The sequence below is a fragment of the Gracilinanus agilis genome, chromosome 1 (assembly GCF_016433145.1).
Source record: "Gracilinanus agilis isolate LMUSP501 chromosome 1, AgileGrace, whole genome shotgun sequence".
Taxonomy (NCBI): Eukaryota; Metazoa; Chordata; class Mammalia; order Didelphimorphia; family Didelphidae; genus Gracilinanus; species Gracilinanus agilis.
Genome location: NC_058130.1, coordinates 114,456,197 through 114,481,399, shown reverse-complemented (window position 1 = coordinate 114,481,399; position 25,203 = coordinate 114,456,197). Strand labels below are relative to the sequence as shown.

The window sequence follows — 25,203 nt, the reverse complement described above, 5'->3', positions numbered from 1 at the left end:
GAATGGAAATTGAAAGCAAAGATTTCTTTTTAGATAGGAGATAGGTGTGCTTCAGCAAACTATACACCAAATCCTGAATGTGTGGCATTAATCTCCCCAAAAGTTTCTGACTGACATATAATTGGTTAAAACACACATACACAAAAATACATAGCATATCGCTGCCATTTTGTTTAAGAGCTCTGAAACATTTAAGATACTTCTTTCGAGCTAACTCACAAACTCCTCTACTTTTCTTCTCATCTAGTCATAAAGAAATTTCATTAGTGGATATTTTTCTAGCAGAGTTTTGCCAAGTTTCTCCAATCTTTGCTTTTGCAATATAAATCTGGGTGTTTCCATTCTTAAGTTGAATGTTAAATTTAGGAGATTTTCTCCACTGATGTTAAATATGGAAGAGAAGACAAACTCTCTTATCTATTCCCCTTTCATTCTAATTTTAACCTCCCCTGAAATGAAATTTTCCAATTTCACAAGCATTATATTTCATACGTAACTTTGGTTAGAGTGTGAAGGGTTCACTCTCTAATGGAAGCACTAACCATTTTACAGTGTTTCTCCCAAGTGTGAAAGTCCATGAAATACATTCCCTGTTACACTGCAAGGTAGTCAATTGCAATGGGTTCCAGATTTTCTCTTACTAAAATCTTAAGGAAAATATTCTGCTAAGTAAATCTTGTGAATCAGAGAACATTGAAGCTAGAAAGAGACTTATGGGTTTGGACTTATTGGTCCAAACCTTTAATTTTACACACGAGAAAGCTAAGAACCCACTTTTTATGAGAACTTTTTTCAATTCTCTTTAATTTTAGTGCCTTTATTCTGAAACTACCTCTGACTTATCTCATATATATCATTTGAATATGGTGGTTTGTATGTTGTCTCTCATTAGACTTTTGAGAACAGAGATAGTTTTTTGGCCTCTCTTTGTATCTTTGGTACTTAGCACGATGCTTAGCATGTAGTTGCTCCTTTTTCCTTCATTTCCAAAGAGGACCAGTGACATCAAGAGGGTGATGTCTTGACTTGCATGTGAATTGAAGTGAGGCAGAGTTACACAGTCATTAGCCTCACTCTCTCTTCCAGAGTCATCCAAGTCCAGTGGCAAGACAAAAGTCAGGATGAAGGCAGATGGCCCAAGATGCAGCGGATGACCTTGACATTCTTGATGTCTGACCAAGCTCTAAGAGCTCTACAATCCCTGCCTCAGCTTCCTTCATGGCCTTTGGGACACATTATTTTCATCCACTCCTTCTGCCAGGGGAAGTCTTCACATGATGTTCAGGAGAAATATGATGAAGTACTCTGGTCCATTACATTTATTAAGCTCCTACTCAATGCAAATTTCATGGACATGGGCAAGAATAATGAGCAACACAATGAAGTATGATTCTAGGAGCTTGTGGCTACTATCCCACTGAATTATCTTCTACAATTACTTGACCTCCTTTTGTCAGGTGGATTTGATAGGTTCTTGTCCAAGAAGAAGGAGGGAAACAATGTTCCCAAAAGCCTTCTGGAAAATGCCATGATTTACTTTGCCAGAACAATGAACACAGAAATCAATGCAGCCAAAAACTTTTGATATATCCATGTCATGCATAATATTTTTTAAAAATCCCAAATCTCTATATTTATCTATACTTAATTCCTTTTTGGAGTTTAGAGAAAAAAATCAATCTGGATTAAAGCAACTGTTCCAGAAATTTCTAAGATAAGCCCATGCAAAAAAAAAAAAAAGAGCAAAGAAAACATTCCAAAGTGATAAATGTCGCCACAATGTTGATTCTGAGGCTGAATGATGGATGTGCTAATTCACTTATAAAGGCCCAACAATAATTACAAGCTACTGTTTGTCAGCCTCATCACGTGTGATATAGTCAAAGGTTCACATCTGTGTGGCTGTTTCTAAGGCTCAATATACCAAATTAACTTGGTTGGCTTTTTTTTCCCTGCTAAAAGCTAACATATGTCATAAATATTCTGTGTTCCAACTTTAATGTGTGCAAACTAATTACTTGAATGTTCTTTGTTTCATAAACATGTGGTTTGTATTAGGCAGAGTACCACTTAGAAACATCTCTGGGTACCAATAAAGTGATTTACCAAAACACATGACACTTAAAACCTTATCAGAAAAATATCATGACAATTCAAAGTTAATCAGTTTCATTGATGGGGGAGTGGGAGGGGCAGGGAGGATACAAGCATCATTTTGACCACTTTTGAGAGCTTGATAACCACCAATTTTCAGGAGTAGTTTAAAAGTAAACTTTCAGGAAATATTAATAGATAAAAGTGGGGGGGGATTACAGGCTGGGAAGAACCTTAGAGGTCATTGACTCCAATCTCCCCATTTTATTGATGAGGAAGCTGAGGTCCAAGGTATTTTTTCTCCTGTCTGGCTATTAGTAGCAAGAATTGTATGAATATTCTAAGGGAGAGATAAGGTCAGTTAGAGAACTGTAACAAATATACAAAAGGTAAATTAAAGAATGCCTAACTTCTCTCCACATATATCAAAATACTCCCTCCGGTCTACCAGTACCATTGACCCTGCTGTTGCTGTTATTATTCAGTCTTGTCCAACTCTTTCTGACCCCATTTAGGGTTTTCTTGGCAGATACAGAAATGGCTTGCCATCTCCTTCTTCAGCTTATTTTACAGATGAGGAACTGAGGCAAATAGGGTTATGTGACTTAACCAGGGTCACACAGCTAGTACATGTCTGAGGCTACATTTGAACTCAGATAAAGTCTTCCTGACTCCAGGACCAGTACTCTATCCACCGTGCCTTCTACCTACTCCTCTGCTACCTCATTCATTACCATCTAACGTAGCTATGTATCCTAAGAACACCTGTACCTATCATTTCACTGTAAGGACACTGGACTTCTCCATTTGCCCTATAGTTAACTCTCCAACTAGTATATGAGCTCCTTGAGAGTAGAAACTTCTGACTTTTCTAGGTATCCCGAGTGTTTAGCATAGCACTTAACACATAGTAAACACTGAATAAATGCTTATTCATTCAAACTTTCAGAGATTGTGATTTCAGGAGAAATAGTACAAAAGGAAGAGTTATGAATCTATCAGAGAACTCAGAATCATGAATTTAGAGCTAAAAAGAAATTTCAAAATCCTCCCCCCCATTTTTACATTAGAAACTGAGACTAAGTTGGGTGACTTATCCAAGTTCCATGAGGAATAGTAAGCAGAAGAGCTGAAATTCAAGCCCAAGTTCTCTGGCTCAGATACAATTCTTTCATCACTAAGATGTCACAAATTTCAATCCATACTTAACTAGAAATCTCTTCTACAATATGTTGGCAAATAGTGATCTAGATTTCACTTTAAAACCTTTATCTAAGCCAAGGTTCTTAGCTTTGGGCCCATGGTTATTATATATACATATAATAGTTTCCTTTATAATCCTCTATGTTTTATTTTGTGTATTTAAAAATATGATTTGGAGAAGGTGTCTATAGCTTCACCAGACTTTCAAAACAGTACATGGCACACACACAAAAGAATAAGAGCCCCTAATTAAAGGGAAATCTACTTCAAATCTGGCCTCAGACGCTTCCCAGCTATGTGATCCTGGGCAAGTCACTTGATCCCCATTGCCCACCCTTACCACTCTTCCACCTAGGAGCCAATACACAGAAGTTAAGGGTTTAAAAAAAATTAAAAAAAAAAAGGGAAATCTACTATCTCCTGAGGAAGTCTATCTCTGGAGACATCTCTGGAGAGCTCTAATTCTAAAGAAGTTCTATCTTTTATCAAGCCAATATGGAGTTCACCATGTGAGCAATGGGGCAGCTAAGTGGCCTATGGAAAAAAGTTCTGGGCTTGAAGTCAGAAAGATCTGAGCTCAAATCCAGCCTCAGTAGCTTATTAGCTATGTAACCTTGGGCAAATCACTTGACCCTGTTTACCTCAGTTCCTCATCTCTAAAATGAGCTAGAGAAGGCTATGGTAAACCACTCCAGTATTTCTGTCAAGAAAATCACAAATGAGGTCTTGAAGAGTGAGACATGACTTTAAAACAATTCAACGACAACAATGTTGGCAGGAGGGACTTGATTTGTGACTTTGTTGATATAGATAACTCTCAGATAAGAAGGAACTATGTCTACCAATATAGGTTGGCCCTTTCTGTGCAAATTGCCTAGAATAGTAAGAGGTTAAGTGAATAGCCCAGAATCACATACCAGTATAAATCAGAAGTAGAATTTGAACCCAGATTTTCTAGGTTCTAAGATCAACTCTTTATCCATTACACCGTATTAACATATTTTCCCACTTTATTCTCCCATCCTTTCCCACTCTTTATAGCAACATATCCAAGAACAGGGAGTAGGTCATACAACAATTAAAATCATAATCATAAAATTCATCATTCCTAATGGAAAAATATCTCTAAGATGCAGAAATATTTTGGATGATTGGATCCAATAAATGTTGGAATCCTATAAGATTCATAATAATAGTTTGTCGTTTTAAAGAGTTTTAAAATTTATGAAATACTTTATTCTTGGCCATTTTTCAAGACTGATAATTTATGAATTATCACCTCTATTTTATAAATGAGGAAACCTGAAGTACAGTGAGACATAAGTTGCGCACAATCATAAAAATAACATGGAATTTGATGTGGGAAAAAAACCTCAGGTATTCTAACTCTAAGACCAATAATATTTCCATAATATCATAGGGTTTTTCACTGCTTCTACTGCTTAAGAAAGGTCCCCCTCCCACCAAACCTAAAATATGATAACCCTGAGAACTAAAGGAATTACCGTATCAAGGAATTGGAGTTTCTTTAAGAAACTGCAGCCTATATAGCAATGACTAAATGATCTCTAAGCTTTCTCCTTGTCAACTTAAATATTGTCTTTTTACAAGTACAATCTGACAGGCAGAATTATTAACTAAATACCCCTGACCAACTTTTAACTCACATGTTTCGGCGTTCTCTGTCCCACCATCTACTAGGAGTAGCTAAAGAAGGACATAGCTGTCACCAGCAATTTATTTCCCCTCTAGAGTTTTTGGGTGGTGATCAGAGTGGGTGGGCAGGATAGCTTTATGTGAAGAACTGCTTCCACTGATGCAAATTGGCAACTCAACTGTAACATAGCTTTTGAAAGTTGCCTGGAACATTGAAAGATTGAGGAACTTTACCATGACAAGCCTTGAACGCAATCTTCTTGACTCCTAAGACTAGCCTTCTAGACCCCTATGGAGTCTTACATTCTTCATGAATACTATTATTAGGGTAATTAGGTGGCTTAGTGGATAGAGAGACAGGTCTGGAGATAAGAAGTCCTGGGTTCAAATCTGAATTTAGATGCTATCTATCTCTATGACCCTGAGCATGTCATTTACCACAACTGTCTAGCCCTAACCACTCTTCTGCCTTGGAAATGATACTTACTATTGATTCTAAGATAGAAAGTAAGGGTTTTTTTTAAATATAAAAGAATGCTATTATTACTTTTAATCCCATATTTCTTCACAAGAGAGCTCAGAATGCTTCCCTCTCCCCATTTCCCTGAGGCACATTTCCTTTTATATCTTGGCTATTTGGTTTCAATTTCTCTTATTTTCCCCTCAGAACACACAGGCCATAATAGATTAGCATTTCTTGACCTTGAGTCAAAGCCAGCAAACAGAAAAGGTAATTCAAGTCTGGGTTGGGGGGGTGGACAGACAGAGAGGGGATAGAGGAATCATTATTATTCTTAGACGAGTCTCCTTTTATCAAAAATATGAGAGAAAATCCAAACAAATTCATTTTTGTCCTGTTTTCCATCTTGGGATACTATTTTCTAAACACACACGGTCCTTTCCTCTATTCCCAGAGCTCCTAGACACTGACAAAATTGCTCCCATACAGCCCAAAATATGAATTGATCATGAAGTGACAATAGATAAATGTGGCTTATTAGTGTGCTAAATTAGCTTTTAATTTAATGGAATTAGCCTATTAGGAGAACAGAAAGAATGAATTGTTTTGCCTGTGACTTCTCTCACTCCTCCCTCTACTTCAAAAATTAATAATAATTTTGACAGATATCACCCATCTGTGTTGGGTCCCCCAAATCTGGAAAAGTGGGTTTTATTTTGAAGGAGGATATCAGGCTTATCACAACATAGTGATAAACTGTGACCTTGAGCAATCCACCATCTTTCTAGGTCTCGGTTTCATATCAGTAAAAAAAGAAGAATTTCAAAGCTGAGTAAGTTAAAACTTTCCAGTCTAGGCACAATATGAAGTTTAATATAAGGAGAAACTTTCTCATTATTAGAGATGTCCAAAAGAGAGGTAGGGAGATAGTGAGTGGGCTTTCCCTTACTTGGGCATCTTCAAATGGGCACCTGGCAATGTTGAATCTTAATTTTTAATGTGTTGTTTTATCTTATATAGAAATTAAATAAGTAGCAAAAAATCTTACTGGGTCTTGCTTAGTCAAGATAACTTCCACGTCTGAGAAATTGTGCTTCTATAGGAGCCAGGATGCTGATATTTCACCTTGAGCTTTATTTCCAAATGATTGTTAGTTTGAATGAAAATGAAAAATTCTCAGCAAAGGGCACATAGCCATGCCTTTTACCTAAGAGTGGTTCAACTTAATAAGGGCCTGTGTGTAGCTAGAGACTTGTTTCTTCTGAGTCAGTACATTTTAATGACTCTTTTAAGCCCTTGGGCTACTATTATAATTTTATGAACACCAAAATACAAAAACATAAATACAACTCACAAACACAAAAGAATCTCCTCCCTAAAATCACAAAACATTATGCATCAATCTATAATATTCCCTTATGCATATTTTATTAGTTCTATTTTCACGTATGTAACTTAACTTTGAGAAGAAATATAAAATTGTGGGTGGCTAGATGACACTGTGGATAGTGTCAGGCCTGGAGTTAAGAAGACTTATCTTCCTGATTTCAAATCTGGCTTCAGATACTTTGTAGCTGTATGATCCTGGGCAAGTCACTTAACGCTGTTTGCCTCAGTTTCCTCATCTGTAAAAGGCACTAGAGAAGTAAATGGCAAACCGCTCCAGTATCTTTGCCAAGAAAATCCCAAATGGGGTCACAGAGTTGGACGTGACTGAAAATATCTAAATAACAACAACATAACACAATGAATGAAGAGCTGACCTTGGAGTCAGGCAGACCTCAATTCAGGTACTGCCTCTCCCACATAAAGGATGGGTGACTCAAGTCACTTAAAGCCTCAGTTATAGAACAGTCACTTACCTGCAGTGAAAAAGGGTGTGTTCCTCAACAGGAGTTCTTTTGACCAATACAGTCAAAGGGGAAGGAAAAAAAAGATCAAAATTGTTTTGTTTCTTTGTCCTCCTTGACATTTTTCTTTCTTTTCTATGAATCCATACACTTTTGCCATTATTACTATTATTACTGACATGGCTCAAATAGATTAGTATTTTGTTCTTTTGCTTCTGCATTATGAAGTCATTACGACAGTGCATCAGCAAAGAAAGAAAGTTTATTTTAATTTCTTTTTCATTTCCTCCAACGTCTTTGAATAATCTTTGCCTCTTCCTAAGCCCATTTTGTGTCTGGTTGCATTGGGACAACTAGTACCTAGTGCAATATTCTCTACAATCTTACAAAGGAAAGAACTAATTGTTCATCTTGTTACAGAATCATTCAAGGTGAGCCGTTAATTAATAGAGCATAAGTGAAAGGTGATAGATATAGTAACATCAAGTCTTAGAGCTGAATTATAAAATGGTGGCAAGGACACTGGTAACTTAGGGAAACCAGGTGGCACAGTGGATAGAGAGCCCTGAGTACAAATGTGGGCTCAGACACTTAGTAGCTGGCTGATGCTGGCCAAGTCACTTACACCATTTCCTCATCTGTAAAACAGGAATAATAATAGCACCTACCTTCCAGGACCGTTATGAAGGATAAATGTGATAATAATTCTAAAGCACTTAGCATAATGCCTATTACATAGTAAGTATGATAAATGTAGCTATTTTTATCAGCATTATTCTTGATACTAGAAGAGATATACATCCCCCTTCTGTGGGGATCCCCTTCGCTCAGATCCTAACCTTTCCATACCTACTTTTCCTGTGCAATTCTTCAGTATATTTTTCTATAAGCCTTCCTTTCAGGCTTTCCCTAATTCGAACTTCTTCTGGTTCTTTCAGTATTTCAAGGAGTACTGATTTTCGTGACTACTTGTTTTAAGTTTGGTATTCAAAGGTCTTTGATGAACACCATGTATGACTACACATATATGCTCAGTTCTGCTTTAACATTTGCTTTGAAAACATAAATTTGTTCCAATGCAATTGATATATTAGGGAACAATCTGAGTTTAACTAGAATTCCTAATTTAATTATGTTCAATTTCATTAGCAAGAAATAGAAAGCTGCACCCAGCTGAATTAAGCATAAAGCACGTGTTCTCCTGCAAGATTGGACACCACCATTTTGCAATACCTTCTAAGTGGAAATCCTTCCCATACCCATTTCTAAAAGCAAACTTTAGGTCTTTTTCAAGGCAGAGTGCTATATTTACTTTGTATCTTCTGGTGTAGTATGAGACATGGGCAGAACAGGGCTATGCAGAATTCTCTAAATCCATCTCCCCAGCCCCTCCAACTTCCTGCCCGCCTTGACCATCCTCTTGCCAGTAGCCATCAACTTTGCCAGCCCCAATCCCTGTGGGAACCATGGTGTAGACTAAACAGCAACCTCAAGTGGCTGACACTGTCACCATTTATTATAGAATTTAACTATTTCTTAATATGTAATAGCATATTGGATGGTTCTTTTCAGAAACCTGTGTGTTGCATTGTAGAAGAACTGAATATACTTTCCAAATGCCCCACTCCCTTTGAAGCTCTGCTCTGATGTGTCATCATGGCCTGGGATGATATTGTTTTTTTGAGAGATAGTGTAATATAGTAGAAAGGATACTACACTGGGTGTCAGGCAAGGCTTGGGTTTAAATCCTACCACTAACACTATCTGTGCCTTAGTTTTCTCATCTGTAAAATGGGGATAACATTATCCATAGCAGGGACCTCACACAGTTGTGATGAAATGAAAACAAGAATAAGGGTACAAATTGCTTAGCAAACTTGAAAATGATTTACAAATGTTAACTAATGATAGTTATGCTAGCAGAATACAAACTCTGGCAGGTCTAACCAAATTAGAAAGGACTCAAGTGTAAGCCGTAGTCTATCTACCATAGACTCATTTCTGAAATGCTCTTTACTAGGAAATTGAGTGACATGTAAGCTTATAGCTAGCTATAGCTACTTATGAAAAACTGTTCACTAAGGTATTGAATAATTCTGATTTATATCTGTAGTAGGATGTGCAATATGGAGGAAATGACAGATCCTTGGAGTAGGTAGACTTGATATAAAACTCAGATTTATGGGACTTTCCAATGTCTAAGTTAACCTAATTTTCCCCCCAAAGTTATATGATTCATGTTGTCTCTCTCCCTTTTCCCCTCCCCCTTTCCAAAGTTGGTAAGCAATTTATTTGGGTTATTGTTGAATTGGGTCAGATTTGCAATGGTTGGTAATGGATTCAGGGCAAGGTGGATGTTGCTATCCTAGCAAGGGGGAGAAGTAGGAGTGAATAGAATTTTTTCCCTTCCCCCTCTTGAAACAGAGCAGAAGGAAATAACAGTTAACTGAATCCCCTTTAAGTCAAGTAATGGAGGCTGAACATGCTTGATTGATCCAGGGCTAAATTGGTAGGTTGATAGGAAATAATCCCACTGAGATTAGCCACTCCCACTGATTAAGACTATTCCTTAAACCCTAGGATAGTGAAGGATCAAGTTGTCTTCAATACAGCAGACTTGCTCTCAGGATAATAGCTACACCAGTGCTTGCTTGGATGAGATTTTGCTTAGATAATATATATTGAGTATAAGTATAATAAGGCTAAGTATAGCCTAGTATAACTTCACACAGGCTCTCAAATCCAACTAGCAAAGGGATTTATTAATTTCGGGAAAACAGGGAGAGGGGAGGTGGATTTTAGGAATGAGGTGGAGGTAAGCTATCTAAAATCTCCAATAAACTTGTTTGTGTCACATTCCCCTGAGGGGAAAAGTGTTTAAATAACTTAACTTTTATCTCTCTCACTAACTAACCTTTCTCCTAATCTAATGTTACTAAATTTAAGATGGAGAAGGTAAACTTGATTGAAGATTAGTTGAGATCTTGCAAGTGAAGTAGTTTTTCCCAGTGCTCACAGCCTGGTATAGTCTCTATGGAGTAAACCAGCAAAGTAACACTCTACTCCCTGAGGTCAGAGATGAGCTAACAAAAAGAGCAACTTAACTCTCCTCCCCAGCCCCTCAAACCCAAAAATCAGTGTCCAAAGTGTCCTTGCAAGTTGGGTGTCTTGGTTTTTTATACACAGGTTCTTAACTGCCCCAATTGCCTCCTCTCCTGGAGTTCTGGGGGGCACTGTGGAATTCTGTGAGGTAGCTTTAACCCCACTTAAGATCATGGATGTTACAGTTATACATGCATTGTCAAGCAAAGCATGTTCCATATTATTCTTTTTTGCAAGTGAATAATCTTATAAAACCAAAGCCCCAAGATATCTTATAATCTTATAAAACCCAAAACCCCAAACCAAAGTTCGTTCCATAGTATTTCAGTTATTATGTATAATGCTCTCCTGGTTCTGCTTATTTCACTCTGTATCAGTTCACAGAGGTCTTTCCAGTTCTTTTTGAAATCATCCTCAAATTAACCATATTTAACTTGAGATCACAGTATGATATTATTTGTTATTCAGTCATTTTTCAGTCTTGCCTAATTCTTCACGACCCCATTTAACATAACCCCGGTTTAAACATTTGAGCCTTTCTTGGCAAAGATACTGAGGATAAAAGTCCTCCTTCTGCTCATTTTACAGACGAGGATACGGAGGCCAACAGTGTTAAATGTTTTTCCCAGGATCACACAGTTAGTAAGTATCTGAGGTAGATGAGACTTCCTGATACCAGATCAGGTACTTTATCCTGTCCTGTAAGATTTAGCTACATTTTGCTGCCCTGGCTGATATCATGTTAACGTTTCCTATTAATACTCCCTGACATTTGTCTAATTTCAGAAATCTCTTTACTGTATTTTACACCATAATGTGATGGCTCCTTACATCTGCATAATACATTATGGTTGTTTTCTCACTTGATATATACACCAACCCTTTGAGGCAGGTCAATATGTCACAAATGCTTGAAAGTGAACTAATTCTGAATAGCATCTTGCTAAACACTTTATTTTCCCCAGATGACTAATGACTATGGAGAGGTTGGCTGCCTTGGGGAAAGGAAAATGCTGAAGGATTCATAGTGATAATGTTTTTAAAAGCTCAATAATCTTTCCCATGCAGTAAGTCACTAACCTTCCTCGACCCATACCCAAAGTAATGATACGATTCAATTTAAGCAGCATTTATTAAGTGCCTAATAAACGACAGGTATTATGCCAGATGCTGGGGATACAAAAATGAAAAAATAGTTTCCATTCTCATGGAGCTTGCTTTCTACTAGGGAAAACAACACATATACAATAAGAAAGCAGAGAATGATCACAAAAATAAATTTAAAAAATTGGAGGGGTGGGGATGGGCAGGAGGGGAAATTCATCCATAACAACTAGGATGAATCAGGAAAGACTGTGTAGGAAGTGGTAAAATGTTACCAAAACCATTTTAGACATGGGAAAATTCTGCCAAATAATGCTGAGTTTTTGTTTATTTTGTTGTGTTGTTTTGAGATTCCTTCTCTCACCCAGGCTTGAAGTTAAGAGGCCACTAAGACCTCATCCCAATACTGATCTGTATGATCTTGTTTTTCCCCTTCTGGGTCTCCCCTTTGGCTCCTCCTTAGGTAGCCCTAAAATGGGGGTCAGGGGTACTAATAATGGTGCTAGACATAGTGTAGATATCCAATCAGCTTAAATTCTACTGCAGCAAAGAACTCCAATACTCAAAACACCAGGCATAGCTCCCCAAAACTATAGGCACAGACTTTAAACAGGTTCCTGAGATTTCCCAGAATTTGCAAATTTTATCAATTGATTATCAACTTTCACTGTTCCTTCTCTCCATTACATACCATAGCAGCACATCACCTTTTCCCATCAATTAAAAGCAATGTTAATGCGTGTTTGAGATAGTAAAATGTTTTACGTATGTTCTAGGTAATGTTCAAAATGACATAATCTCTCACTTTAGCCCAGAGTCTGGCTAAAGCTATTGTAGTAGGTTCTACTCGTCAGTAATGTTCCAGTTTAAACTGAAAGTACATGCCTAATATGGCAATTGCAAGCAAAGATTTTTATGGAGTTTTCTAAAAATTAAAGTTGCTATAAACATGTCATGGATTTACTGTCTTAGTAGCTGCAATATTAAATGGTCACAGATATGGTAACCAGTTTCAATCAATCAACCAACTATCCAAGCATTTACTGAATGCCGGCCTTAAGACTGAGCAACGGGCTCAGTGCTGGGTGACTAAACAAAACCAGACCCTTAACATTAGGCATGGATTATTCAAAGGCTTTAGGGATAAAAGAAAATTGTAATAAACTTAATTTATTTTACATCTCTATAGTCTTGTTCCTAAGTAGTAAGACTTAATGCCTCTTATTTGTTATGAGGGTTTTCTTTTCTTATTGTTCAATGGTGTGGGGGGAAGGATATGGAAAGGAGAGATAACAATTATAAAAAATTAAATAAGAAAGTTTTGAGAGTTAAATCATCTCTTGAAAGATCTCAGTAATTTAGGTCTAGCAAAGCCAGAACCTACTGCCAACTTACTATACCTCTTGGATAAAAATCGAATCAAACTCCTAGATATATTCAACATGATTGCTATTAAATTTAAGGAGAATATCGCAGGAAGGGAAGGAAAGCATGAAAGGGAATGGAATTAAGCATCAACTCTGTGCCATACACTGTGTTAAGTGCTTTTTGCAAATATTGTCTCATTTGATACTTATAATAATCCAGTGGGGTAGATGCTATTATTATACTCATTTTACAGCTGAAGAAACTGAGGCCAACAGAAGTTAAGTGACCAGCCCAGAGTTACAAAGCTGCTAAGTAGCAAAGGCCAAATTTGAACTCATGTCTTTCTGACTAATTCCAGTTGTCTACCCACCACGATATCTTATCTAGCTGCCTCTAGACAGCTTTCTAGAAAAAAAAAAAAAAAAGAAAAATAAAGGGGAAAATGGAAGATAAGGAGTTCGCTTTAATTTCATTTCTTTTAGGTTTAGTCCTTCCAGGCCACAAATTGTGCTCTATAGCTGCCATATATTAAAAGCGTCAGTGATTCTCAGTCTTTGCTTTTAGATATGCCACCTTGTTGACCATAAAATTCTCCAAGAGCCTGGGATTTGGGGAGGGGGAGCAGAACTTGGATTTCATCAATAAACGGAACTCTCGAGTGGAAAACATTCATTTTATAAACACAAGTCCAGGTTGACACATTGTTTGAAGCTTATAATCATGGAGAGTTGGCTGTAGTAATGAGAGGTTAAGTGATTTGCCCAGGGTCACACAAACAGTATATATTAGTGCCAGGACTTAGTTCTTATTGGCTTCAAAGCCATCTCTCTAGTCACCGGGCAACATTACCTCTCAAGGGTAATTTGTACATGGGAGATAAAAAAGAAACCCTCTAAATAATGAATCTTTATACCTTAAATGTGCATTTCTAATCTTTGGAGGAGGGTTTTGTTATATTTTACCATTCATATTTATAATAAAAGGGCAGCTAGGTGACCCAGTACATACATGCATTTTGTCTGGAGTCAAGAAAACTCATCTTCATGAGTTCAAATCTGATCTCAGGTACTTACTATTTCTGTGACTCTAGACAAGACACTTAACCCCAATTTGCTTCTATTTTTTCATCTATAAAAAGAACTAGAGAAGGAAATGGCAAACCATTTCAGCATCTTTGCCAAGAAAACCCCGAAATGGGATCACAAAGAGTTGGTTACAATTGAAAAATGGGCAGCAGCAACCACCAAATTTATAATGAAATAAAATAATGGCCACAATGCCTCTCAAATTCTTAAAATGATGTGATCTGAGTTGTTGGAAGCAAAAGGAAATACACTGGAATTTCCATATGACAGTATCAAAATAGAATGAACAAGATCTTTTAGGCCATTCATTTTATGGTAGGTGTTTACTACATTTAGTAGTTATGTTTTGTGGAACACAATTTTGTTTATGGACTATATGAATTTATATAAAAATGGACCATATTGTAGATCAGATTATGTACACCATACCATGCAGCACTTTGAGGGAGTACTGAGGGACAGTAATAATACCAAATAATAGAAAGTCATAACATTGCAAAGGGAGTCACTGTTGTAGCAACTTGAAATAAAATGTCTTGCTAAAGGTGTGCATTTAATGTTTGGGTAGTGAGAAGATGGAGAATTTATAACATTATATGTAATATAGACTAATTAATTGTGTGTTTCATGCATAATATAATAACCCCAGCAAGGATAAGGAAATTTATATACAACTTGAGAAAAAGATAATAATCATTCTACATCAAAAAGAAATAGAAAAATGGCATAGAAACAAATATCGATTATAATTACCATCAACAATTTGGGAAATAAAATAGGTGTAACTGAAGTAAAGCAGCATGGTGTAGTGGACAGAGGGTTAGCCATGGAATTGGAAAGACATTGGGTACAAATCCTGCCTAGGATTTAAGCTAGCTAAGTGATCTTGGACAAGTCACGACCTTGGAGTAGCCTCAGGCAACTCCTTTGGAATATACCTTACAGAAAATTTGTTGAATTGGATCATGGGAGAGAGTTCCTTGGATTGTTTATTGTTCTGGACCTGTGTTTTAATCGAATAGCCACAACAACAAAAACAACAACTCTGACTGGGTAGAAAAGGTGAAATTCTTCTAGAGTTAATTTTACTGACTTATTTTGAACCATCCTCAAAATCATAATGCTCAGCCCCCCCAACATCCATTTTGTATAACAGAGTTTTGCTTATTTATATTTACATAACAGCTTCTTTCTTGGGAGAATGAGGTGGTGTAGAGACATGTTCTCATTCATCCTCCTGACATCCCAGAGCGACAAGTAATAAGTACAATTATCTACATTTTGCAGCCTGGTTCGTTAGAGATGAGAGAGGTGAATTAATTTGCCGAAGGTCACCTAGCCTCTATCTCCCAGCATCCAGCCCTGTGCTTCACAGAGATAGTCTTTGGTATAAAACAATATCAGAAAATGAACAAAGAGAAAATATGTACTTACACATGAGAAGGCAAAAACAAAATTATTTCACTCTGACTTAAAAATCAATGTGGGACATAGGGGGAGGTGCTGGATAACAGCAAAAGAAATTCAAGCATCCAGCGACTAGTATCATTTTTTATTTGAGTATAAAATATTATCCAGGGTACAGAGCACCCAATCTGCCTAGTTTAAATGCATATTAGACATGTATTAAAATATTTATTGTACATATATATTCTCTTAACTAACTGAAGAAAGGTATTTTCTAACTAAATAGTTTTGTACTTCAAGATGTTAGAGAAGAGTCTATGACTTCCATTTTCTCTCATTGCCAAGTATTTCTGTATCTCTGGGCTCATTTTGCTTTACCCTATGAAATCGGAATCCGGAACTATAAGAATATGTGCTGCAAATAGACGTCTGAGTATGAGCACTATTTCACAATAAGCTTATGGGGAGATAAAGGAGAAAAGTACAAAATGACAGCATTCACCTAGTTAGCAGAAACAAGGTCCAGTCATGCTGACACAATGCATAGTTGGGATCTTTTTCACTGGAGAATCAAAGGCTATAAAATCATAGTTCTCCACAAAGAGCGAGTTATTCTGGAGAACACAACACTTTTGTATGGCAAAGAATGGAGAAAATGACAGGGATTTGTTGATATCTCCTCCTATCTGATTAGATTAATAACCCACTGATTAGTATTTAAAGGGGTGAATTTCAAAATATATTACTTCTTTTTTTTTTAAACCCTTGTACTTCGGCGTATTGTCTCATAGGTGGAAGATTGGTAAGGGTGGGCAATGGGGGTCAAGTGACTTGCCCAGGGTCACACAGCTGAGAAGTGTCTGAGGCCGGGTTTGAACCTAGGACCTCCTGTCTCTAGGCCTGACTCTCACTCCACTGAGCTACCCAGCTGCCCCCAAAATATATTACGTCTAATCCAACTTTATATATTATATTGTTATGGTGAAGTTTAAGTGGAGAGAAATAAAAAAAAAACAAAATTACCATTTCACTGTAAGGCAAGTAAGCTCTTGGAAGGACAAAAAATGTCTTTTATCGTAAGTTTGATATCAGTAACAATGACAGAAAAATACAGGTCTGTTTGTATTTCAAGTGCCACAATATATATTGTAAAAAGACTATCATAAAAGGAATTAAGGGCATGCAAAATCAAGGTTTTGAAAGGCCTGTATTTTTACATGTGGAAAAGCATGAAATCATAACCTAATAGTAGCATCAATAAATGATGCTGAAATAAATCAGATTTTCCTAGGATTTCTAAAACAATTTTTCTCAGAAGCCATAATTGAGTGAATTCCTCATTATGTGTACAATGCCATTATATTAATGGGGAATGGCAGTGAGGGTGTTGGCAAATATTTTTCTGAGAACCTAAAATGGGGGACAGTGCTTACATATATATGTTTTTTATGAATTAATAACATTTATAGAGAGATGAAAAGAAAGTAGTTCAGAGGGATGGGATGAGAAGGGACTTCATTAACCATATCTAGTTATTTATAAGTAACTTCGCATTAATTTATTCTGTATATGTTTTTTTTTAAACCCTTGTACTTCGGTGTATTGTCTCATAGGTGGAAGATTGGTAAGGCTGGGCAATGGGGGTCAAGTGACTTGCCCAGGGTCACACAGCTGGGAAGTGGCTGAGGCCGTCTGTATATGTTTTTAATTTATTTACCTCTGACATTTTTTAAACTAGAGAATGGAAGCTCCTTGAAGGTAAAGACTTCTTTATTTTTGTCTTTGAATCCTCAGCACTTTTGAAGGTGCCTGGTATTTAGTCACTTAATAATTGCTTTTGGAATGTTGTTTAATTGAAATACTATGGATTCAAATCAATAATTCATAGTTGGGAGTTCTATGCTAATATTATGATATGAAGAAAGCTCATCCTTTACATTAGATGTATCATCATACATTAGATACTCATTTAACCTGTTATCTACAAGGTAACTGTTAGTTAGTTCCTCTTGGCTTTTTTCCATTAAAGCTAATATAAATTCAAGAATAGTTGATGGATTTATTTATCCATGGCTACAAATTAGTCCCAAGATTCTCAGCCCTCAACATGAGTTCATATGTTGGGTATGAGTTTACCAGATGCTTTAAGTAAATTCACCAAATGAAATTTTAGAACGTCTTTTAGCTAGAAAAAAAGAAAATACAAACCATGCCGAGTTCTAGCTTTTAAGGAAAATCTACCCTGGAATTTTGGACCTGTTTACATTTTTTAAAAAATGGAATAGTAGCTCAGAGTTGTAATAACTCCTCGTCTTTTCAAAAAATGTAAGGAGATTTACAGCTTATGAATGAAACTAGCTCTGTTTAATATATCTGCAGCCATCTTGGCATTTGTTTTTAAGTCATTTAATTGAAAGTCAGTGTTGAGAACCAAAAAGTCAATTCAATTAAATCCACTGAAGCACCTCTTAGGCAATGTGGTAGGCCCTGTATATTAGCTGCAGAGTATATAATTGATTTACCTGTGGCATAAATATAGCAAATGTTTAATAAATTGGAAGATGATAATTTTTATCCAGTTGATAAAATAATAGATTTTAGCCAGTTGATAAAACTGCACAGACATGTATTCATGCAAAATACCAGTGCACAGTTATTCCTCAGGTTTACAATGGCCATTTTCAGGGAAGAAAAACTGCATTATGTTAAGACTAAGCAAAGTCATGGGAGCTCAAATAAGAATTACTTTCATACTTGCAACAAAATAAGATCCAACTGAGCTTTTGTTGTTTGTAGTAGTAATTCCTCTGAAATTGCTAATGAGTAAAGGTTCAAAACCAGAATATATGACTGGTTTCCAGATCAATTTTGTAGATAGATACTTGCAGGGCTACGTTATGGAATTCACACAAACTTCTTGACAAATGTATCACCCGACTTCTGATGTAATCAAAGGATTAGACAACATAATTTATAGAATTAAGAAAAACATTCTCAGTATATCTTTATAACTCTGAACTTTCTCCATGTCAAAAGAAATATTAATAATGGATTTTTTTCATGTTTCCCATGTACCAACGGAATGGCTTTTTGAAAAAGGATTAAATCACAACGGAAAGGTCAAAATTTGTTTACATTAATTTTATTCATTTCTGATTGAGAAAAACAAGTAGCCTCATCAGGAATCAAGCCGGAGATAAGATTATTGCTAAGCACTTCGTTTTCCTCAAGTATCTCTTGTCTAAACATTATATTGGTTATAGTGAGGTATCTTCACTGCTCTCTAACCAGTTTTAATAAAATAAACTGAAGGTCTCTTAGCAAGCTGGTCATCAGAGCCTAATTAGCATTTGTATTTCATGATGTTTGTGATATGTTCCTCTGATTTGAGTTACATTACAAAAATCCCAACAACTATAAAAATAAAACACAAGAAATGTAGCATTTTAAACAATCACATGTATCTAGATGTGATTTCCATGTATATATGGACACACACTCAGGAGTTTACTCTTCTTGTTCTTGTTTATTTTTAGCTGTCTCAATAAAACTTTTCTCCTCCCTCTGTTTTACTAAAACATGCCCATCTAGGAAGGAAAACAGATGTAGAAGTGTACAACTGCTGGTTGTTTGGGTTTTTTCCCTGTCAAGTAGAATTTATTATCATTGTCACACTATGAGAGAATCTAAGTGAAAGAGACAATCAGTCAGGAAGTAATTAGGGTGATACTTTCCCAGCGTGGATTTGGGATTCAGGATTTACTTACTACAATTTCATTTGATCAAGTCAAATAAAGATAGACCATGTTCTTTCTTACTCAAATATCTCAGAGTAATTGTAAAAATAAAAGAAACAATGACTTCTGGGAAAGGGAAAAATTACATTAAGTTAGTTCTCAAAAACCATGGGGGGGGGGGTAAAGGAGGTCAAACATAGTTAAAATAACCCATATGTTATTTTCCCATCTATTCCACTTACAACATATTACTAATTATAAACATCAATATTAGTTTGATTATATATATATTTCCCACAAAACATCTGCCAATCCAAGTTTACAAAAGCACATTAAGTAATAACTCCTTAAATTATTTGACCTCAAATAATTACCCTTCTTGAAGCCAAATTGTTCTGAATAACTGACATACTTTTCACATAGACCAGAGAATTAGTTGTGTTGAAGTTCTGGAGTGTTAATGTGAAAAGTAAGTTATGTCAGAAATATATCTTATATGATATTGGTTTTCTACTGAAACATGTATATATGTAAACATCTGTCTGTATTTGCAATATACCTCACAGACACTGCTTACAAAGCATTTTTAAAAGGATTGTCAGCTCATTCAAATCTAATAGACTGCCCATCATTCTTTCTATATATATCATTCATCTGTTTTCATATAAGCTTTAACGATGGTATTTTCAATAGCAGAATATCCTATCATGATTTCCTATGTTTTAATCAAATAAATCAGGATAAAAATAAATCTATAGAGCAAACATTTTTAATTCTTTTAATCAAATTACATTTTTCCTTTCGTGAAAGTATTGATTTCTTTTTAAAAAGCCAACCACTCTGGACTTCTAATCATGCTAAGAAATCTTTAAAATGATAGTTGTGCAGCACTGTTACCATTAAAAAAAACACACACATAAAAGCTTTTGAACATGCGACAAACCAAATCTGTTATACAAACAGTTCCTAGACTCTTGTACAAAACATCTGCCAGTCATTTTAAGAGTTCGCTGCACCAACGTACAAACACGGTATTAAAGTCTGACTCAAGATTTAGGCACTTTTAAAAAATAGGCTACTGTAAAGTTCAGATCACTTGTAAAAATGCACACCAGCAAGAAGAAAATGGAATTCCTGAAAACAAGTCTCTCTCCCACTTGGCATCCCTGAGAAACTAGTCTTTCTGAATTCACAGGATAACTCCAAACAGCAACAAGTAGCAAAAGCAGAAGTTTCCTCCAGTCTCTCTGATCAGCCAGAAACAAGGAATCCCATCAGAGGAAAGCAAAGGTGTAAATTGGATACTTCCTGGGTACATGAGCCTTCAGAAGGCATACAGCAATATCCACCTTTGGAAACACTGAAATAGGCTCCCAACTCAACCTTCTTGCCAAGCCAGTGTAGGAAGACAGAGATAATCAGAAGGCTGCCTTCTGTCAGGGCACTGGGATGTGCTGTCCACCAGTGATCGCCGTACCCACCAGCCCAGAATAAAGTGCCCATTGTCTCAGCACTGTACTAATTGTGAAAAAACAGCCCATGCAGTAAGCATAATAATTATCCAGGCAAACAAGCAAAGGCAATCAAGACAGAAATGAAAGGGGGGGAAATACACTTCTAGACAAAGCAGCCCAAGAATGAAATTAATATTCATAATGGAAAGCTAGCCAGCAGAAGGTGCCCCATTCATGGAATGGCTATTGCATACAAGAGACCATTGTCTACACAACAAAAATCAGTATATGGAGAAAATTTCATGTAGCCCCTGTGAACAGAAGACAAGCTTTTCTCTCCCCAAACTCTAGTACCTAATCCCAGAATTCTGATCCAGCAAAGTTGAGAACTTCCTAGTCATTTTTTAAAAGTTACATGGCAGGGTTTGTTCTCGTCCTGGAGTTTGTGCTTTCTGCACCCCCCCCCCCCTCACTCTCCCCCCATTCCTTCCTCAGCTTTGCAGCCGGACAAATATGAGCAATATGAGATTTTTTAAAAAACCAAACAAACCCACCTTCACACATACATTGTCCCAAGAAAAGGGGGGGGGGGAGATAGACTGAATATGCATAGCCTCATTAACTAAATTTAATTATGCCAAGCGGCATATTAATCAGTGGTTGCTCCAGTTACTGTATTCATTGTAAGGAGAGGTGGATTCCAAATTAAGAAGAAGCGTGGGGGACAATCGAATACTGATTAGAAAGCTGCTCACAATGTGATACAATACACTTTTCTAAATAATTATTCAAGGGGCCTGAATAAAGAAGTAGACTGTTCAGTTTTAAAGACCAACTCAAGAACAATTAAATAGGAGAGCCCTTTCTTCTTGCTTTCTCGGACTCCCACCTCCATCCAGTCTCCCACCAACCAGCCTGACACACACTGTAAAATTTGCATTTTTCTCTAAAAAGAGAGAAGAGGGAGAAATCCTCAACAAAAACTCAGTGCTGCCTTTTTTCAAAGAAGGCCCATGTTCCTCTCCACAATGGGAGGGAAACCCTAGCTAAAGCACTGATGTGGAAAGCTTCCTTGAACTTGAGCCTGAAACTTTTCAGACGCCGAACTTTATAACACGTGCACTGCAACAATGGAGGAGTTCAAAAGGAAGAGGGAGAAAAAGTTTGGAGGGAGGTTGGGGGGGTGGAAAAAGTTTTATCACGCCAACTCACCATCCACCAGGTCCTGGCTGACATGTCATAACATAGCTGCCATTTTATGGAGCTGTCCGACGCTTTCCCAGACATTACGCTGTCAGCAACCTTCATCAGATGCAGCTCAATAGAAGATAAGACACCTAATCAGGAAAACATCAGCAGTGGCTTGCTGGGCTACATGTAGGCCAATCCTTATCACACTGCATCATGGGAAAAGCTCCTTTATTAGCAGGAACTCCAATCTCACAGATATAAAGACAAGGATCAGTTCTTCTCCCCCCACACCCCCCCCACATTTTTTTTTTTTTTGGTGTGTCTGAAGGGATTGGTGAAACTCACTAGCGTTCTTTGTGTATCATGTGTACAAGAGTTAAATATCTTGTAAGTGGGCGGCTAACTGCTTTGCTGGGCTGTGCAGACTAAAAGTTTATTTGCATTCTTCTCTGTTGTATATTGTTTGACATGGTCCATGGTCCGTGCTGAGAAGATGAAGGGGAGGGTGGATGGGGGGAGGGAAGGGAGAGAGAGCTGTAATTGCTCAGAATTAATATCTCCCCCAACAAAGACATAACAGTTTCATTGACACAATCGGGGCATGGTTCAGATGTCACTGAACACACACACCACATACACACACACACACTGGAACACACAGGTAGCAGCTGCAGCTGGATTCGGCTGAGGTTGCCAAAGGCTACAAACTCCATTCTCATATTGGACATATGGAAACGGTTTAACTCTTTTGAAATCACTGCCTGGGAAGAGCTCGGCCGTCAGAGAGAATGTCGGCATCCAGAACAAGGGATGTGACCATTCGGTTCCTAAATCTAAAGGGTGAGGGCCCTGGTGTCTATCCTTACCAAAGATGGCCTCTAGGTATTTGTTGTCTTCATGTGGACAAGACTAAAGAAGGGTGACGGGGTTGGCGGGAAAGCTCCATGCTCTTCTCTGAGGTTAGGCACCAGTCTTTGCTCATCCCTCCAGTGCACTTCTCTCGGAAAAGAATGCATGTTTTCCTTCAGCTCTGAAAGGTTCTATTTCCTATTGAGTTTTCTTATGATTCTGCCAACAAGAACACAGAAAACAGACACAAATATTTATCACTCGCAGCACTTAGTGCTGAACGTGTTTTTCCGAGGACTTGCAAATCTGAAATATTTCAGCTAATATCCTTACTGACCTTAGACTATATTCTATCCAAACATTCTGAAATCTAGCTTTCAAAAGATCATGGTAAACAAAGTTCCAATTTTGTTCAAATTCCCCTCCCCCCCAAACAGAAAACCTGGTAAGTCTTTTTGAACAATGTTTTTTATGTCTTCCATGAATTTTCCTGGATGTAGATATTGCAACTGAGCATTTATTATCACTGACATTTCAAAATTATACCTTCAATTCCTCTTCTTATCTTGTTTGGAAATTGTTTTGGAATTTAAGTTTTGTAATGTGAACATGATTTTTTTCCTTCAAAACTCGAGTTTTAATTTGATTTGTCATGGAGTCACAGAATGTTTAGAACTCGAAGAGACTGGAAAGATCGATTGTCCAACCCCATTTAATAGATGGGTAAACCAAAACCCAGGAAAGGGAAGTGACCTGTCAAAGATCACAAAAAGAATAAAAATTTAAAAACTGAATTATCAAGTTTTTATTTCCACTGCCCATTGGAATTCTCTTCACGCTATGAATTTCACTGAAGGAAGGAACCTGAAGATATTTCTTGAGGGTACTTTACTCTCAACTTGGGACAAATGTTGGCAATGCTTTCAGAGCAAGTTCTGAATGTTCCTTCACTGCTATGACGGTAGCTCAAGAACCAGCCATTTTCCAAATCAATTCAGACATTCAGTACTGAATATATTTTTTCCAAGCACTGGGCTTGCAGATCTTAATTCTGTTTCACTTAACATCCTAACTGACCTCAAATAGACTATATAACTGATAATTAACTCAGACTTTGAAGGGACATTCTTGATTTTTCTTTTTCTCTTACCTATCATTTGTCATGTGTTGTTCTGGAAAGGCAGTGTGGTAGAGTAGATGGAGGGTCGGTCTTGGACACGGGGCACAAGTCTGGTCTTTTACAGAAACTAGCCCAAACATAGATCTTCCTGACTCAGACCATTATGTTACTTTACCATCATAATCTCTCATTGCCCTAGGCATCTCTCTAAGATATAAGCAGTGGAAACTTTATCAGTGTGAAGGGAGTTGCCCACATTGAAGAAATCACACATCTGGATGATAAGGAAAAAAATTTTTTTTTGCAGTGTGTTTCTTGAGATATTGTCTTAAAAAAAAAGATATATACCAGAGAAACAAGGGAGACATGAAAGTCCTTCTTCTAAGACCCATTCAAATGTTCTGAAATTTTTTGACAGTTGCGCAGGGTACTCATGTTCTTATACTATATGGGACACTTTTGTTTGCCTGAAGACACGACAGGAACCTTCTTTTTTCTTTTTCTTTGCAGGGACTTATTTCAAAGGCATGTCTCTGGGGAATGGAAAATCTCAAACCCTGGGAAATCGCTTGTCAGCCCTTGACCAAATTCATTATCCAGGTAACTCCGCAAGGTAAAAATAGATCCAGCTTCCAGGACATTTGCTATCTGTCCATCAGGAAAAAAAACACAGCATGAATTAAGGTTTTGCAAGAGAATCTACAGTGCCAAGATATTCATTTGATAGGCTGAGGAAGGGTTAGTGCCTGACTGTGTCAATCAATGTACTTACAAAGTGCCAAAGAAGAGAAGGGACCAATTTGGGGATGCATATGTGAGAATATAACAAGCCAACCCCAGCTTTAAAGTTCATCTTCAAATCCTATAATAAAAATGGCAGGCGACAAGCCCCATACACGAGTATACCCTGGAATTGTCAGGTTGTCACTTTAACTACAGGGATACCTATTCTAACTAGTGGAAGATAGATGCTGACAATAATAAATGGCAATAAGAAAAGAGAGAGAAGGAAAAGCAAGTCTAAGACAGGGGCATCACCAATATACAAAAATGTGGAGTGTCAGGAAGCAAAAGGAGACCTGTGCACACATAGCAACATAATGAAGAGCACTGACTCTTGGAACCATAGGATTTAAGTTCAAATCCTGACTACTATTTCTTACTTATCTGGTCTTGGGTAAGTCATTTCTCCTTATTAGGTCTCACATTTCTTAGCTGTAAAATAAGGGATTAAATCAGATGACCCCAAAGATCCTTTCCAGCTATAAATCCTATGGACCTATGATTTAGTAAAGCGAATTTTTCATCCGGGATTCTGCAACCTTTTAAAATAGATCAGAAGGGACAAAGTCTATCTGGATCAAGGGCAAATCTTTTACTAGTATTTCCTAAGTGGGAGGGAGAATACTCGTTTACCAATAAGTGCCATTCTCACCAGGTAATTGCTCTGGCTGGGAGGCAGAGTGTGGAGAGCTCAATTGGTCTACATGTCAATTAAAATTGACCCACATGACACAGGTTGA

General features: G+C 37.1%; 1 protein-coding gene across 3 annotated transcripts in view; it reads right to left on the bottom strand.

Annotated features, from left to right (window-relative positions):
• Positions 1-21,828, bottom strand: part of NFIB (nuclear factor I B) — a 547,931-nt gene extending 526,103 nt beyond the window's left edge. For all 3 annotated transcript variants that reach the window (XM_044685408.1, XM_044685416.1, XM_044685441.1), the window contains exon 1: positions 21,733-21,828. In XM_044685408.1, coding sequence (XP_044541343.1) covers positions 21,733-21,828 — 96 coding nt within the window. The remainder of the gene's footprint in view (positions 1-21,732) is intronic.
• Between the last annotated feature and the right edge of the window lie 3,375 nt (positions 21,829-25,203).